Source organism: Euwallacea fornicatus, chromosome 27 (assembly GCF_040115645.1).
Source record: "Euwallacea fornicatus isolate EFF26 chromosome 27, ASM4011564v1, whole genome shotgun sequence".
In the NCBI taxonomy this organism is placed as follows: domain Eukaryota; kingdom Metazoa; phylum Arthropoda; class Insecta; order Coleoptera; family Curculionidae; genus Euwallacea; species Euwallacea fornicatus.
Genome location: NC_089567.1, coordinates 852011 through 870350, shown reverse-complemented (window position 1 = coordinate 870350; position 18340 = coordinate 852011). Strand labels below are relative to the sequence as shown.

The window sequence follows — 18340 nt, the reverse complement described above, 5'->3', positions numbered from 1 at the left end:
ACATTTAAAAAAATAAACAAACGTCAAAATATCGAATTTTTTGTCTGATTTAGAACCACCTTTGAATTAAAAAAAAATAAATAAATAAAAACTTGACGGGGACAGTGAACAATTTAGAGTCGCACGGTATACATATTACATGAAATGGGTATGTTCGTCGAAGTATATCAATGAGACATGATGGAAATATGAATATAACTTAGATGTTAAGTAGATCATGATCAGTTGCAAGATATAACCGGTTCCCAGAAGTACTATTGACAGGTCGTTGATCTTTAATTTGTGTCGAAGAGAAAACAAGAGGGACAAAAAGATAAAGAAAAAAGGCGGAAATGAAGCGTAAATAGAAAGGGTAAAAAAGAACACAACGATTCGCATTAAGGTATCTATGGAGAAATAAACGCAACCTAAGCATGCTGGGGTTCACAGTATAGTAGATCTAGTAAAGCAAAGAACGCGAGAAAGACCTGAGAAAAAAAATTAAGGAAAAGAATGAAAAGAAAATAGAGCGATTTGAAGCCACAATTTAATATGCATTACAATCAGAGTAGAATAAAGGTTCAATAACAAAAAAATAACAATTAGAAATTACACGAAATTGGCAAGAAATTACTTGTTTGTTGATTTACGCTTAAATATCGAATAGAGATATAGAGACATTATAGAGTCCGCACAACAATTAAATAACCTAAGACGTATGTTGTATATTTCAACTTACAGACAACATGTAGCGTTAAACACAACTAGATTCTACATATCAATATTATCACATAATCTGAGATTCCCATAACATATCACCAACAAAAGGAAATTAATTAAAATAGACTATTCACTTCTGCCTGAAAAACATTTAAAAGCGCGTAATTGGCTTTGATCTACTGAAAAACCCTATAAGTCATTGCAGTAAAAGTGGTTTTTCAGATAAAATCCCCCCACAGTAATTCCCACCCCTAATCCAAAAGCTAACCCATAATACAAATAACCAGTAAAATTGACGCTTCTGTTTAAGTTCTTTGTTACTACCTGCAACGTAACCCTCGCTCGCTCTGTATAAGGAGGATATCGAATCTCCTGCAACTTCTCTCCAATTGAATTGTACGATCTCATCAATACACTCTTCTTATGAACAAAAATATCAAAACTCTTTTTCCCGTGGTAATTGCCCATCCCACTGTTGCCTACGCCTCCGAAGGGCAAAGATGACACCGCCAGGTGCATCAACGTATCATTTATGCATACTCCGCCACTGGACGTGTTTCTTAAGAAGTAATTTTTGGTTTTCCTGTCTTTAGTGAAAATATACATGGCCAAAGGCTTTTCCCTTTTGTTGATGAATTCGACGGCTTCAGATGCGCTTTCAACGTTTACAATCGGTAAAATGGGACCAAAAATTTCCTCTTTCATTACATCACTATCGGGGTGGACGTCCACAAGAATAGTGGGGGCGATGTAGAGGTCTTGCGCATCCACTTCGCCGCCTATGGCGACGTTCTGGTTTTTAAGAAGATTGCACACCCTGTAACATTGTTAAGGGTCTTTTACTATTTTGTTCGTAAAGAGGGGTTCAAGTTACCGAATGAAATGTCTTTCGTTGATGATTCGTGCAAAATCTTCGGACTGTTTCACATTGTCACCGAAGAAGTTTTTAATGCAATTCTCGGCACATTTTACGACTTCATCCTGGACATCTCTGGTACAGAGAATGTAGTCCGGGGCCACGCAAGTCTGTCCTGCATTGGTGAATTTGCCCCAGACGATGCGCTTTATAGCCACCTCTATGTCCGCTAAAAACAACATTAATCATACATGGAGGAATAGTTTCTGATTAAATTTGCTATATGTAAAATTGTAGTACCTGTAAAATATTTTTGTAATACCTGTTGAATCAATGTAAGTGGGGCTTTTACCCCCGAGTTCCAGCGTTGTAGGTGTCAGAAAGTTAGCTGCGGCTTTATGGATAATTTTCCCGACTGCAGTTGACCCGGTATAAAATATGTAGTCAAACCTGGAATTTAGAAATAAATATTTTCAAATATTTAATCTCGATTAATATTAAGTGCCTTCACTGGAAACTCCATTGGCTTCCTATTGGAGAAAACTTCTGTATGATTTCAGGGATATATTTAAGTTACAATTAATTTTTTAAACCGATACTTAAATGACATCTTAAGCCTTGAATGGCAATTTTAGCCCCCATTTCCATTGTCAAATCATGCCACTTCCAATCAATCCACGAATACGTCCTCTAAGCAACCACCACTTAAAGTCCCAGTTTTCAATGAATTAATAATCGAAAAGGAGTGTATAATTACCCAAAATGCAGATGGGAAACCTTTACTTTGAGTCTAAGCGGAAAATCAATCCTCCACGCCTCCGAGGTATCCAAGTATACCTACAGGGTGTCCCAGGTTTCACGGTCAGGATTTCAGCAATTACTAGAAAGGGGTAATTTAAGGTGCACTCTCGTTGCAAACGTAGGTTTGATTTGTTTTATTTTGAAGCTGCAGCCCCGATTAATCTGGAACACCCCGTATAAGCTATTAATAGTTCTGACTGGTTGAAGCTCGTTAGAAATAATATAAGACTGTCGGAGGCGAAAAATCGATGGAATTGTGGAACACTGTAGTTTAGAATTGAACCAACCATACGCAGTTAGTTCATTTTTAGAATTTTACGGAACAATAGCTCTTTTCTGGAATACAACAATACTGGTAACGGATCCCACAAAGCTCGTAAATTCACAATTTTCCGAGCTCATGTAACTTTTCAATGTCAGCTGACTTCAGGCCTAGTTTCAAGCGAGACATTCTCGAGTCTTACCTCGATTAGACCGCATCAACTTACTTTTCTTTCAAAAGGTCTGTTGTTTCGGGAACCCCCCCTAGGAACACGGGGTAGCAGTCCTTGTCCACGTATTTCGGCATGAAATCCGCTATGTACCGCGACGTGTGAGTCGATAAGTCCGAAGGTTTAATCACACAGCAATTGCCCCCTGCAATTGCTCCTAAAAAACACCATCGACTTTTAATTATAATTATGAAATTATGTGCCCAATTAACTGAATAGTTACGTCGGGAAAATTACAAAATGGATTTAATTGAAATAATGTGCACTTGCCCAGGACAGGACATAAAGTCAAGTGTAAGGGGTAATTCCACGCTCCCATAACCAAAACGACCCCCAGGGGATCTGAATAGATGCGAATATCGTCGAAAAAGTTCAATAACGGTTTCTTGGGGACCTCAGGTTTCATCCAATCTTTCAAGTATCGCAAAATATCGTTGATTTCCACAATAAGAAAGCCTATTTCGTGCATGTAAGACTCAGATTTAGGCTTTCTGCAATGCAAATCACACATGAGATAATATACGCATAGAGTGTCTCTAAAAGATCCGAATAAAATTTTACCACAGATTTCCGAGGCGAAAACATGACGATTTAACCACATTTGTCCTAAAATTGATGGTTTCCAAAATACAGGGCGTCAAAATGAAGATTAACAAAGGAGAAACGTTAATTGTTCTATTTGTTATGGTACCATCCAAACAAAATGGCGCATCTGGGGGTTTTCAGGGGGGGAATTCAGAATCCGTCTATACTTACGATGTTAATTGTAGAGAACGTTGTCGGCGCTGGGTGAACTCTCTTAAAAGGGACATAACTTCTTGATCTCCTGGTATAACATTTACTTAAAGCTAAATTTGTTTTTTCCTAAATGTTTTATGAAAAAAAGGCATGTGGCTGCAAGTCACTACGGTCACTCTTTCTCGAGATGTCTGAGGTTTAAAGTTCGCTGCATGTCTTTGAAATAGCTTTAGAGCGCATGTACAGAGAAGACTAAAAATCCCGCATAAATTCGTTCAAAAACTAAACGAAATATTCTTCATGGAAAAGCTGGAACACTTTAAATATTGTTTTTAGTTATATACTTTTTGACGGGGCACACATATATACCGGGTTACCCATGAAATAGATACAAGTACTTTTTCATTTTTTTTTCTTATGGAACCCCATATATATTAATATGTTAAAAAAAAAATACAAAACATCAAAACTTAAAAAATTACAACATAAACTGCTTTAATCTAATTTATCAAATCTTCGAACTGTGCTGCGTTGGCTTCCTGGCAATGAACAAGCGACAATTCAAAGTTTTGAAGATAAAAAATAATAATTTGAGAACGTATTTATTGAGCTTCTTGAGTAATTTCATTTTTTAACTTTTCTGTATTATTGGGGTTTTCAGATGGAGAGTTTCAGATGGCTCCATAAAAAATCCCATAAGAATGAGATCAGACCACCTAGCAGACCATTCTAACTGCCATATTACGCAACTATTTCAAAAACTGTCAAATTTAGACATGGACACGCTGCATAAAATGTATTCAGAATATGTCAAAGAACTCAAAAACGTCATAGTATACGTGGGGCTCCGTAAGACAAAAAAAGAACTACATTTATCTACTCCATAAGTACCCGTATATACTCGTCTGTTACGTCAAAAAACGCATAACTAAAAACAGTATTTAACGTTTTCCAGCATTTTCGTGAAAAATATTTCCTTCAAATTTTAACAAATTTACGCAGGAATTTTTGGTCTCCGTGTGCATTCGTTCAGTACAACAAAATAAATAATACATAATTGGTATAATGAAATAAAAATATGAAGATTTAAAAAAAATTAAAAGAGCTAAAGATGAATAAAACGTTTTTATTTTTTTTTCTTTCTAACTGTACGAATAAATACGCATTTTTTTAAAGTTATTTTTCAAGTTATGTAGCGAGTATTAAACTTCGAATATCCTGAGAAGCAATGTCCGTAAGAACTTGTACCGAGATACCTTTTTCTCATAATACATCTGGAAAAATACAAAATTCGTCATAAATAAAATCTATAATGGGCGATAAAAAAAGTGACGCCCTTTTAACGAGAGTTCACCTAGCGCTGACAGCGCTCTCTAAAGTGTGCATTGGAAATGCAAATGGATTTTGATTTCTCGCCCCTAAAAATCCCCGAATGCAACATTTTGTTCAGGCAGTAGCGGAACAGACGAAGTAATTAATTTTTCCCCTTTTTTTAATCATCAATTTGACGTCCGCCATTTTGAAAGCCGTCAACTTTAGGACTAAAATAAATTCGATTAAATCGTCATGTTTTCGCCTCGGAAATTTAGTATACACCTTTTAGGGATATCTTATATTAAAAATATTTTCAATATATATGATATGTATGTCCTATGTACCTTAAATCTGAATACAAAGCACTGCACAACCCGTGAGAATGCTCCTCCAGGAACATCCTAACCCCTTCTAGCTGAGCTTTCCTAAATTCGTAAGGCTGAGTTTTACCACTGTTGAAAGCTTTTCTTGCTTGGGCCACTATGTAGGTCGCAGATTGCTTTTCGGTGTCGGAGCACATTTCCATGTCAATTACAGCTACCTGGTCACAAGAATTTTCAACTCTGAAAGGCCAAGCAATTGGCGAAAAATTATGTTAAATATTTAAAAAGGTGAAAAGTTTAAATGCAGAATTTGAAGATTATCAGTTTCATGTCTACCACATATCTGACTTGCACCGCAAATGGTTCCAGATTATGTGGGGGGAAGGGTATTCCTTATTAGTCTCTTAGATTCGTACAGAGTACATTCAAATAACGCAAAATTTCAAAAATAATATTCTGTACATGTACAGTACCAGTCAAAAGTAGAGAAATATTTATGTTCGTCGAATTTATTTTGGCATATTTAAGGCCTAAAGCGAAGCAATTTTATAAAAAATATTGAACGATAATCTTATCACATTTTTTTATATGGCAAAATTTTTTCATGGGCAAGCAAAAGTAGGAAAACATTCGTTTATTGCTCTCATATCGTATTTAAGAATCATTGTAGATTTAACCATAATTGCTATACATACTATACTAACACAGTCATCTCCAATATGCCTCGAGGGAAACCTGTGTATGTGTGGATGTGAGAAAATTAATTATTTCCAAACATAAATCACATATGAAGCAATCGCATATCGGGAGCGAATTAAATCTAAATCGAAGTTATAAATAAAATTATCATTTACTTTAATTTACGGAGAACGATAACGACCCTCCCCAGATCTGGCCAACCCCGTAAAACCGCAAAAAGTGATGATCGAAGAATAGTAGGAACCTCCGGAGAAGATCCGAAGAAGACAGTGGGGGATATCTGCAGTGAAAATGGGCAGCTAAGAATATCGTTTAGTACTGTGCGATGTCGACTTAGAGAAAATTATCTTTATGGAAGAAGGCCCGCAAGAAAACTCTTCATTTCGACGAAAAATAGAGTGGCCCTCTTAGAATTCGCAAGAGAACACTTAGAGCAGACGAATGAGAAGCGGAAACGGTACTATTTTCGGATGAAAGTAAATCTAATTTATTCTCATCTGATGACATTCAGTACCTACGACGTCCTATTGATGACAGGTATAATCCAAAGTTCACGAAAGGCACTGTTAAATTTGGTGGTGGCGGATTGATGATTTGGGGGTCCTCTCCCGGATTTGGTATGGGACCAATAGTAAGAATAGATGGAATAATGGATCGATATTTCGAAATAATAAAAGATGTTATGATACCATATGCGAAAGATAACATCTTAAGTGGATTTTTCAACGTTACAACGATCCAAAGCGTGCTGCCAAAATTATCAAAGAGTTTTTTGCCACCAATAACGTCAGTGGACTGAAATGGCCTCCTCGGAGTCCGGACCTCAACCCCACTGAAAACGTCTGGGACATGATAGATGAAGAAATGAGACAAGATCATCCAGATAAATTTACAAACGAGGAAGAATTATTTAGTGCACTAGAAGATGCCTGGAACTCGATTGAGCAGGAAACAATTAATAAACTATTAGATTCCATCAAAAAGAGATGTAGTGCAGTTTCACTAACTAAGGGATATGCAACAATATATGGATTAAACACATTTAATTTTTTTTAGTTATATATGAATTCCTTGATGAATTATAATGAAAATTAATTGAAACTAGGCCGCTACGGTTTACATTTATAATAATAAAAGTTTAATTTAAACGTAAGCAATATTTAGAAAGTATAACGCCTAAAAGAAATGTTTCTCTAGTTTTGACTGCTACTGTATATGCCTGATAAATGCTCTTAAGAAGGTTCACATGAGACATTTATCTTCCCCAAATCATCAAAGAAGTCCCCAAAGTTCTCGGGGGGTTCATTTGCTCAAAAAAAAAAAAATCGAAGAATTTTCAAAATGTTTTTACTTATTAAGAAAAGTTTCTATATCAGATAATTTGAACAGTGACATTGCTCCATACTGCAAAAAAGTCTAACATAACGCTCTGAAGAAACCAATATTGATTCGACAATGTTAGAAAATACCGTCATGTGATGAACTTATAAAAAAAATAAATAAATAAAAAATAAAAAATATCACCATTTTCAAAAAAATTTCAAAAACCTTTTATAACTCTTGTGGTTTCCGAGATAACAATCCTTACGTAACGAGTTTAATTATTTTAGGTATTATAGAAAAATTACGAACAATATTATTGATTAAAAAAGAACGAGTAGAGACACAAACAGGAACAATTTTACTATATTTTGTCTCAATTCTATATACTTTAATTACTTTTTTTTCATAATCACTAATTCATGAATTCCTATAATTGAACTTCCTAAGAAAGTTAATGTATTTTCTTTCATTTCAACGAAATAAGCGAATTGGTGGTTGGAAGTTTAGGACTGATGGAAAATCGAACTCTTCAATTATATGATATTTAGCAGGTAACGACGACTTTAATGGAAGAACAATTTTGAGGAGAGAAAAAAGTATACAGCTTTCATTACAAAGTAATACGAAATTAATATCTTTAATTTTTTAGAATGCTATTATATTTAATGTAATAGATAAATAGAGAGACAATTCGAATCAGGAGATCATTCTGGACATTTAAAAATATTTACAAATCGTCGGATGAAGTGCAACCAACATGGAAACCGAACTAGCCAAAAACTAACCCCGACTAACCACATGAAATTTTTCAATCATACTCAGTAAAGTCTAGATTTTGGTTACAATGAAAAATTTTAATTAGCATTCGACCTACTGAATTCGCATTGAACTCTATCAATCAAGAATATTCATTAGATGTAGCGTTAATTAAGATTATTTCCGTCTGCCGAGACGCGATTCCAGATCTCGGGAAAACCTGCCCCCCGGCCTGTACATAATTAAGATTTTTACTAATTACGGGTACCTGAAGGATTTTCCCGTAGAAAAGTTCTTGAAATAACTTCTTAAATTTATTTTGTCAAACTTGTTAAAAATTAATAAAATTATAGTTCGCTTGGTCAAAGCGAGTACGAGATTGCTTGAAGAACTGATCGCTGACCAGACTTATGTCAGCTTGACCACTTACGTGAACCGCCCTGACAGTTTTTTTTCTTATTTGCTTATTTAATGTGTAACTTACCGTGGCAGAATATATTCCCCGTCGACCATCATGCACTGGACATCAATAAACCCACTGGGCCGAAACAGAGCAACTTGGATAAAGAAAAGCTTAGTCTATTGTTGGAACGTGTCCTATAGTTGCGACATTACCAGTCGTAATGAATCAACCTTTTTCAAACAACGATCGTTAATAAATTATTATTTTATGGGTGCATATAAAGGAGAATTATTTTGAAGTACAAAGAGGATATACGCGTTACAGGGAAAAGTCCAAATTTTAAACTGAAAAATTTATAATAAGCCAGATTTGCAGACTCAGTTTTAATCGCAATTTTATGCCATGAAACAAACGTTACGATTAATTTAAAAAACCCTTTATTCACCTAAACTTTATCCTTTTTCCGTCGGCGTACTCAAACTCGTGTTAATTCCCTATCTCGAAACGCGCACGTGGGATCATGACTAATTACCATGAACGTCTCACTGTGGAACTCGCAAAACTATACACTGAATTTCCTCATCGGACAAGGTTTATCAAATCACGCAAAAACGGAACTGCTAATTAAATGTTTAATACCTGATAAATATGGGATAGTAATATTTGATATTACACTGTCGACCAGACTAGCTGATCTGTTGGACTATGCACGTAATTGATTTTTGCTAAAAGATCTTGTTAGTGAAGGATATGTATTATTCATTCATTCCTTTGATTTTTATATGAATTACCTACCAGCTATATAGGTAATGAGAAGTTCAAGTTGAAAGGATTAAAATTTGAAGTAGGATATAATCACAGATCATGTCGCAGAAGTCGCATTTTCAGTATTACAGAGAGTTTCAGGCAAATTGCCATGACGCAGATATAATAACATCTAATTTCGAGTGAATCTCTCAGCATAACAGATACCATAGCAGCACAGCAGACGAAAACAGGAAAAAAGAAGATGGAAAGCTATTTCTAAAAGTGAGGTAAAATGGTCGTATCTTATCTAATTTAGGAGGTATCTACTTACTATCGAAAGGAAATCGCTCACACACGACCTTAATTCATGCTGTCCCAAAACACTCATTTGGGAGAAAATCGCCATGGACTGATGGAAATGCACAGACCCAGGGGGATTTCACACTTTATCATGGACAAAAAAAGATTAAAAGCCCTTTTGCATCGGCCTATACACTTCAGGTCAAGACGCAACCATGATTGTAATGCGTATACCCAATCAGTAACAACCGTCTACTCAGCGTACGCTCCTATCACCAATACGTGTTTCGTAAGAATTTTTCTTATCATGTTCCATTGTTTTATTTAGTTTTTTCATTTGTTGTACGTAAGCACCCGACTTGCAGTTAGCAAATTATCGAGCAATGGCACTTAATAGGCCTGTAAATAGGATCCATGGTATTATCTGGTAGATACCCAGCAGCACGTAGGTGCGCGGCTTGGTCGCAAACTTCACAAAGATTTTTCCTTTTCACTAAGATTGATTGATATCAATGGCAAATTCAGTACCTTCTCTGCTTATGGCACAGAAGACACCTTTAAAAATGGCACTGAAAACCGGTTTGGAAATGTTCCTAAAACCTACCATACCGTGTACCTTCAAGTGGTCAAGACGACTTATAAACTCAATATTGGATTCAGATTCATCATTAACCTTGGCTAGAATAAAGATGAATATCACTAAATTTAATGGCGCCATTGATATTTTTGACTTTGAATCGTAGTAAAAGCGCAACACAGCGCATCATCATTCAAATGAAATCAATCTCACGGCGCACACTCACGGTTCAGGTTGCTTCGGGTTAATGGAAATTAGTCCGAAAAATGAAAAAGATAAAAGGGGAACATTAGGGCCATTCCCTTAATCCCTGATGCATCATCCCTGGGAAAAGTTTCGGCAAGGAAGGAAGACGATGAGGATTGTTTCAGCGGGTAAGCATCTCGTACGCCTCCTGCTCTTGGTGCATCCTGTCACCCTCAGACCTGTCGCGATGAGGGGTGGTGCCGAAATAAGTGTATCCCCCACGGTCCAGTCGAGTATCAGGTGGTTGGGGCTGATGTCGCATGCAACGCCAAATCTAACTGCAAGAGCACAATTTGAGCTATATTGCGAATGCAGTGCAAATGCTCAGAGCCGGCGCCGAAGCCAAATCTAACGTTGGGTTTATAAATCCGGCTTTACTGTTAATAGAAGTGGGTCTCGGTAAGGTTTTTGCTTAAGGAAATTACTAACTTAACATAAAATACTCGTCCTTTTCCTTATGTGCGTGCAGTATTAAATTTAATATTAACACGTTAAAATACAAAAGTTCAAAGTCAAGATAATAAAGAATACGTAAATTAAGTTTCAATTAAGTAAATGGTGGAAATAAGCAAAGTATTCATACATGAAAAACCTAGATGTACACTTACCTATTATGTAGTTATTATTTTTTTAAAAACTTATTAAATTCCTTTAATAATTATACGTAATGTAAATTTAAATATAAAAATTTGCATAATATGTTGTTTAACTATTTATAACATTGCAGGTATCTGATTTGTATATACCTTTGTTTACAAGCTACAAAACGAGTATTGAGTGTTGTTATGCAATCGCTATGTTAATTTACTAGTCAAAGTAATTATTCTTCATTTATTTATGAGAAAAACAACCAGTTAAGTAAAGTTACAGGAAACAGTTTATAATTTCGACAAATAACCTATTTCCATTACCATCCTCCCACTGGTATATGTTTTAAAGTAACTCCAACGAATGAAATTGGAGCAAAGGCAAGTCCGCAAAAGTAAAAGTAAAAAAAATTATGTTGAGCGACCCCGATATCGTACGTTTCAGCTTATTGGCTTCATCAGTTTGTGTGCGCGCACAATCGATGCGCATACGGAATGCACGCATACGCGTTTATTGCAAATTTTTGCCTGTATTTGAATTATGAAGATTATAATGAAAAAGTAACCTTAACTTAAGAAAACATCGCGCAATTCTACAATGTTCTGATACCTTCGAAAAAATTCTAAACGTTGTAAATGAAGTGGAAATTCCTATTACATTACTTAAGAAAAATTCTGACCTATTTCCAATTGGGCTAAGATGTGTCAAATTAGCAAATAGGGCAGAGGTAGGAACATGGATAAACCGTATTTATTTAAAAAAACTAACAGGAAGTGTAAACGACCTAAACAAACGGCATGAGGATACTAAGCAAATATAGACTAAAGATCCAAACGAAGATTCCTGAGAAAATCACCTTTAAAGAAAAATCTTGCTTTGGTCCTCCTTCTCAAATGATACTTTATGTGCTAATTAAGCTTTAACTACCATATTCTATTTTACGGTGAGGTAATTATTGTCTCTTAATTAAATTTAAGACGTACAAAAACGACGAAGTAAGGAACATTTGTAAAATACTGCTAAATTAGATTTTACATCATATGTGCGTACCTATGTATCTACACATACGGGGTGGTCCATTTAAAACAGTCCGCCTGAAATACTTTGAATGGATTTTTTTTCAGAATGCCCTGAAACACATCAATTTCACTTTTAAGAGGAACATCTTTAGATCATAAATTCGTAGGTGTAGAGTCATCCCCCTGAACGGGGTGGACAATCCCTTCGAGAATCTTAAATGACACGGGAGGTCAAGTGACACATCAAATCAAAGGTATTTCAAGTCTTTTCACAAGTATGCTAATTTTTTTGCTACGCATTTAAATATTGTAAAAAACCGTTTTACAACATTAGTGAAATGAATCGAAAATAATTACTTAAACTTACTAATGACAAACTCACCAATACTACAAAAAAATGTGTTTATCATCGAATTCTTAAGATAAGGAAATGGACTTAACCAGCATTGAACAGGCAGTTCTGTTCCAACTTTACAGTGATCAGAGTTGTTCTGCGAAATTTGTCGATTCGAAGCATCACGGTTTACACCACTGCAGAGAGGATTGAAATTGTCGACATCGATTTCAAAAACGATAAAATAGCCCGAGAAACTGCAAGAATTTTTAGTGGAAGGTATCCCACGTAGTGGTATTCAGAGGATCTTCAAATGGCATAATTTCCATCCCTGCAAGATGGATCGCATTCCTGAGCTCAATGAAGATAATCCAGATCGCCGTATGCAATTTTGCGAGAGGACAAGTGAAAACATTTTGATCAATCCCAATTTTTCGTATTCTACATGGTTTTCTAACGAATGCACTTAATTGCTTTGCCAACAGACATAATTGGAGATATTGGAGTGATGTGAATCCCAGAATTATGAGAGAACAGCATTCACAGTATCCAGGAAAAATGAATGCATGGGTTGGAACTTTCTTTTACCTGATAACCTCACGGGTGAATCTTACCTCAATCTACTTCAAGACTTCATCTACTCTCACATTATGGATCCCAGAGAATAATGTATTTTTTCAACAGGATGGCGCTATGCAACTCCTGTGCGTATCTTTTTGTGGATCAGCATTTTCCCGAACGCGAGATTGGCAGAAGAGGTTCACATTGAATGGCCCCCAAGATCGCCTCCTTTAACATCGATGGACTTTTCCTTATGCGGTGATTTAAAAACTGCTGTTTATAAAACGATAACTACCTCTTTAGCAGGCCTTAGCCACTGAATAGTGATAGCATGTGGTAAAATAGCTCCTGAAATGCTACCAAATGTTCGGGGAAAAGTTAAACGAAGACTTTATGATTGTGTGGAAGAAAATGGGTCGCGATTTGAATACTTAATTAAATAATTTTTTTTTTTCAATATATTTTGCCGATGTTTTAAAACATTTTTTTAAAATAATATTTAAAGGTGGAGCGAAGAAACTTCAGCAAACCCACAAAAAAAATTGAAATACCCTTGATTTCATGTGCCCCTTAACCGCCCATGCCATTTAGGGTTCTTGCAGGAGTTGCCGCCCCGTTCAGAGGGATGGCTCTACAAGTACAAAATCATAACCTAATAATGTCCCCCTTAAAAGAAAAATTAACGTGTCTCGGGACTCTTCGAGGAAAAAAATTCCACTAAAGATATTTCGGGTGAACTGTTTCAAATGGGCCACACAGTATAAAGGTAGCTGCCAATTTGTATCTTTATCTCCAAAAATATTATTAAAACGAGCACGAAAACCATTTTTTTTCTACTGTAATAACAAAGAATATATACAGATATCCCATAAATAACTAGCTGCTATTGACCAGCATTAATATATAATTCCAATAGAAAAAAATGCTTATAAAAACAAGAAAGTATCTGTATTTACATTTTATATTCTTTTTAATATTTAATTATTATCCTCGTGATAGTTTGTTACGCTTAATAGTGTCCATAGATCTTCCCAGACCATTATCACTGGTAGCAATATTATCGAAAGAACTGAATGACTGTTGCAGCGTGAGGTACCATCATCAATCGGAATAATTTTCCTAATAATGTTCATCGTCTATGGATCGATTTAAAAATTTCCAAAAAACACTATGAGCCCTTTTTCAGTTTCGGTATCAGGTTTCCGAGGGTTAGAACTTACTTGCCTAACGCCCTTGACAATCCCGCTCGACGTACTAAACATCAATCCTTCCTTCTATCAACTTCCCTTGACGAATCTATTGATAATAATACTGACCCCCCAAAGGGTCACTTTAAAAGTCCCAAATTATAAATACCTGCATAGTATCATTAACGATACACTTCAATCTCCCAAATACCAACCCTTATTTCTACCGGGTGACATCAAAATTATTAAGTGGGGATGTTGACAATAACATTGATCATCTATGGGTCGCTTTAGACGTGCTCAACTCATGAACATTCATCATATCTGCTTCTTCAGTTCCAGGGAGACAAGCACGAAGCCTACGTCCGTCTGACTCTTCACCAGCACTATAGGGCCGTCAAGGAAAAACGCACTAACGTGGCCAAACCCAGCAGGGATGCCAACTTGTGCTTCGCCGAAGGCTTCAACTTCAAAATGGCTCCCGCTCAAGCTGACGTGAGCAGTCTCGCGTTCCATGTTTTCCAGCACACTTCTGGATATGGTAAGGGTGCGTGTCGTGCTTCGTTTTGTCTCGTCCAGCCTCTGAATAAATTACCGTTACCTAACGAGTGCGGAAATGGGTTAGTTAAGTAACGATTCTACGGTCAAAGACTTCGCAGTGTAAAAAAATTTGGTATTTATCTGCTCACTCGAAAAGGCCCTTTAAAATCGCACTCGAGGTGTTGTATGCGATTGCCTTCACTGAAGGATTTATTCGATGATGAATAAAAGAAAGCACACATTACTTCCTGCTTTCCAATTTCTCTTTATTCCCATGCTCGTTAATCGGCTGTGTCAACTTTCCGGTTTCGAAGCAGATATCGCAATGGCCCTTTGCAATATTGATCGTGGAAATAGGTGTTAAATTTTTCCTTAACACGCTGACGACCCTTTTTCGTATACGAATAAGGGTCTCCAATTTATTCGGAAGTGCCATCTTCCGATCTATGACCATTATGTACGAATCAAGCAAAATGGATTGCGAAAAGGGCGAAGGAAAAAGCTTTGCAAGGACAGTTTTCGATTTCCTCGACGCATTTCCACCTCCACTGGTACTAATCTGCTCTTACCTAATTTGCACGAAAAACAAATAAAATTGTCGATGAATTGCTGGCTGAGATTAGAAACTAGATAGATGTGACATTCAATTTTGATTAGATGAATTCGTTTACGTAGTGTCGAGTGGTACCTGCTTTCATAACACTGAATTCGACCTCGCTGCGGCAATAGGTACCGCACGTTTGCTATTTTTCACGCCATAAACCAGTGTGGTAAAATTCATTAATAATTTATCATTATCTAACGTAAGTGCGTCACGTGTACTGAGTAAGTACAGAAGTCGATAGTACACAGGGTGCTGCTGAATAAGAGTCCGATATCTCACAGGGTGATGCTTCAAGTAGTTTTAAGATGGGAAGATTTCGTAAACATGTGTCCTAGCTCGTCTAGTTTTCAGGACACGGGGTATCAAAATTAAAAAAAAAAAAAACAATTCATATATTCTTTGATATCTTTCGATCTCTTTCCGCCAATTTTAAGATATTTTGCATGTAGGTTTTTTTTGGGATGAGAAACTCAAATATACCAACGATTTAGCTGTACCTTTTATATGACACCGTAAGCGACCATCGAAACCCTTTCAAATGGCCGCAACTTTTTTGAGCCACACCGTATGTTACTTTGGAGGAAAAATGTTTCTTCTGCCTTGTATGTTTTAAAAAAATGCGTGCGTTATCCCCGTTGCTACTAGCAACGTTTTCCGAGGAAAACGCATCTGAGGCCGTTCATGTATGCTAATTATACAAAAATGCTGGAATAAGCGATCCTGATGGTCGCTTGTGGCGTCCTCTCGAAGATACAACTGAACCATCGGTAAATTTTACTTTATCGTCCCAAAAACCACCCGGGCACGATATTTAATAAAATTAGCTGAAAGATATCAAAGAATATGTGATTTGTTTTGTCAACTGAGATCTACCTTAAAAACTAAAGGAGCTCGGACTCATGTTTATCTGAATTTTCCATATTAAAACTACTTGAAAAATTACCCTGTGAAATATCGGACACTTGTTCAATAACACCCTGTAATGTAGGATGTAGCATAAGCAATTTTAACTCTTTGTTTTAGTTGCATGAACGTGTTGGCTTTGCTTAATTGTTATATGCTAATTTGACAATTTGTTCCAGACAAACTTATCGGGAAAGTGGTGTTGGGTTCATATATGTTTACAAGAGGAAAAGCCCTAAACCAGTGGAACACCGCGGTATCGAAACCAATGGAACATAGCCAGTGTTGGCACATTTTATCCGAGTAGATATGAAATATTTCTAGATGTCTTAGCTCATTATTTCTTTGTTTTAATATTAATATTTAACGATACATCTCTCACTCGTGCTATACTGGTGGAATCCCATCTTTCCAGGCACAAAAAAAAAATAAAAGAATATAAATGTTTAATAAAAAAATTATAATTAGTGGACCAAATTTGATGTTCTCGAAATAAGCATAGCACAAGTTCTTTTTTTCAATATTTTCCCTTCTGTCTTTAGCAAATAAATTTCTATTCAGCCCTGTTTTTGATAAAATGAGGCCCTGTGTAGATGTCAGAGAATTGCAAAAATTTTTATATTCCCATAATTTCGTTCTATCATTTATATTCTCAGATTAGAGCTCGTGTTTTCTGCCTCAAAAAAATATGCAAATAGGAGCTAAATTTAGGAGGTGAACAGAAATAATTTAGGCTGAAAAAATGGCAACGACGCATGAAACTTGGGCGAAACCACTGATTCGGCTTTGCAACACTGCAACAGACTATCCAGAAACGGTTAAAATTCTAGAGAACACAAAGAAAAAATTCTATATTATAAGAAAAGCACTCAAAAAATTGAAGTCATGTTAATATCAGTAGAAGACCAAGAGCTTTTCCACCATCCTTTAACGCTTGTTTTAAATGCTCAAAAGTAACACGAGAAGATATTCCACTCATCGTCTTTTTAGTTTTGAAAATGACCCTTCCACGTCCCATGATCTCATGGGAATATGTCGAAAAATTAAAGAATTCACATCGACGTCTCCGACTTCATCTTTTACTTTCTCAAAGAGTATTTTTTACCTCAATCCAATCACTCAAAACCTGGATGTGAAGTTCGGCTTCAGCGATTATTCCAGCATAATCTATTATGCTTTTAGGGTCGTTTAAAAGTGCTGTAATTGTGTAATTGATCCAAGCAATATTTTCAAATATGGTTTTATATGTATATCAAAAAAATTAATGAGGGAGGAAGTCAATGAGGAAAAAAACATTTTTTTTAACTTTTTTGATTATATGGGGGGGAAGGGACTATTGAGGCAAACATTAAAATATAAAATATTCACATGAAGAATATGGTGAAAATATATAAGACAGACGCTCTTAATTTTGTCAAAACCGGCTGGTAAAAGTGTAGGAGAATTGGCCGCTTCTGTAAGGAAGTAGTAAGGGAAGTCTAGTGCTTTTTTTACAGAGTTTTATAAAAGATTTGCCTAAAAATGTGGAAAAAAAACATTAAGCTTAAAATCCGGGCTCTAATTGTTATTGCTATTTTTTCTTGTAAATGTCTGTTTAGCATTGATTAAAATATTTAAGAGAAGGAAACCAAACGTTAAAAAGTGACACATACAGTAATAATTTTCATTTTTCCGCTTACTTGTAAGTGCCGACATATTTATTCAGCCCGAAATGAACCATAGCCAAGTCTTAGATCTATGTTTTACTCATGTAATTATTGAGTGTTAATTTAATTAGAATATCATAACTATTATTAATTATTATATTTTTCGTGTCAGTATAAATCACTCTAACTCTACTTAACGTAAGTGGAAGATCCATTATAGACAAATAATGGTAAATTAATTTTTTTTTTAATTAATAGTTTATCTTGTTAAAATTGTTAAATCGTTTGCTCCTTTTAACTTAGAGCGGAGTCCCCCACCTCAGTAAGAACAATACATTTTCGGAAAATGAGTTCAAGAAGGAATTAAAATTTATTTTTCTAAAGCGTGTGTAAAACGAAAAATTTAACCTACATAGAATATCAGAAGCCGTCAAAGGGCGACTACATGAAGATGTAATATCATGGATCTTCATCTATGCACTCCCACTTCATCAATTTTTCATTAAGTATAAGTTAGCTAAATTCTAATTAGGTATTTATTGTATTAGTATATTTCCAATAGATCTATAGATGGATGGTTGAATATAGATTTCTATCAGTAACTACCCAAAGAAATTTGTAGTTTCTTTGCAGCACCATGTTTGGTCCTGCATCTATCCCAGGCGTTATTATTCAAAATTAAAAA

General features: G+C 35.7%; 2 protein-coding genes across 4 annotated transcripts in view; one reads left to right on the top strand and one right to left on the bottom strand.

Annotated features, from left to right (window-relative positions):
* Window positions 1–18270, top strand: part of LOC136347221 (synaptotagmin-15-like) — a 76611-nt gene extending 58341 nt beyond the window's left edge. Inside the window, exons 9-10 of one of the 2 annotated variants that reach the window (XM_066296994.1) lie at window positions 14299–14503; window positions 16189–18270. In XM_066296994.1, coding sequence (XP_066153091.1) covers window positions 14299–14503; window positions 16189–16316 — 333 coding nt within the window. In that variant the 3' untranslated portion in view covers window positions 16317–18270. Of the gene's footprint in view, window positions 1–14298; window positions 14510–16188 lie in introns of both variants that reach the window. The other variant, XM_066296993.1, reaches the window with a different exon arrangement.
* LOC136347218 (aldehyde dehydrogenase, dimeric NADP-preferring-like) lies at window positions 508–9906 on the bottom strand. Of its 2 annotated transcripts, none has more exons than XM_066296989.1 (8): window positions 9482–9906; window positions 8485–8633; window positions 5244–5462; window positions 3118–3338; window positions 2845–3004; window positions 1878–2005; window positions 1574–1784; window positions 508–1516 (listed from the first exon to the last, which is right to left on the bottom strand). In XM_066296989.1, exons 2-8 carry the CDS (start codon window positions 8514–8516, stop codon window positions 889–891), a joined length of 1599 nt encoding a protein of 532 aa, XP_066153086.1. In that variant the 5' UTR covers window positions 8517–8633; window positions 9482–9906; the 3' UTR covers window positions 508–888. The 2 variants fall into 2 exon arrangements, with proteins under 2 accessions (XP_066153086.1, XP_066153085.1); XM_066296988.1 differs by lacking the exon at window positions 9482–9906 and adding an exon at window positions 8849–9386.
* Window positions 18271–18340: the final 70 nt, after the last annotated feature.

Excerpts from the sequence above, each read along its gene's own strand:
- LOC136347218 (XM_066296989.1), bottom strand. The coding sequence starts at position 8,516 with ATGATGGTCGACGGGGAATATATTCTGCCACG. Across the intron at positions 5,463-8,484 it reads GGGGAATATATTCTGCCACG|AGTTGAAAATTCTTGTGACC; the intron begins GTAAGTTACACA and ends TTGGCCTTTCAG. Across the intron at positions 2,006-2,844 it reads ACAGACCTTTTGAAAGAAAA|GTTTGACTACATATTTTATA; the intron begins GTAAGTTGATGC and ends TCTAAATTCCAG.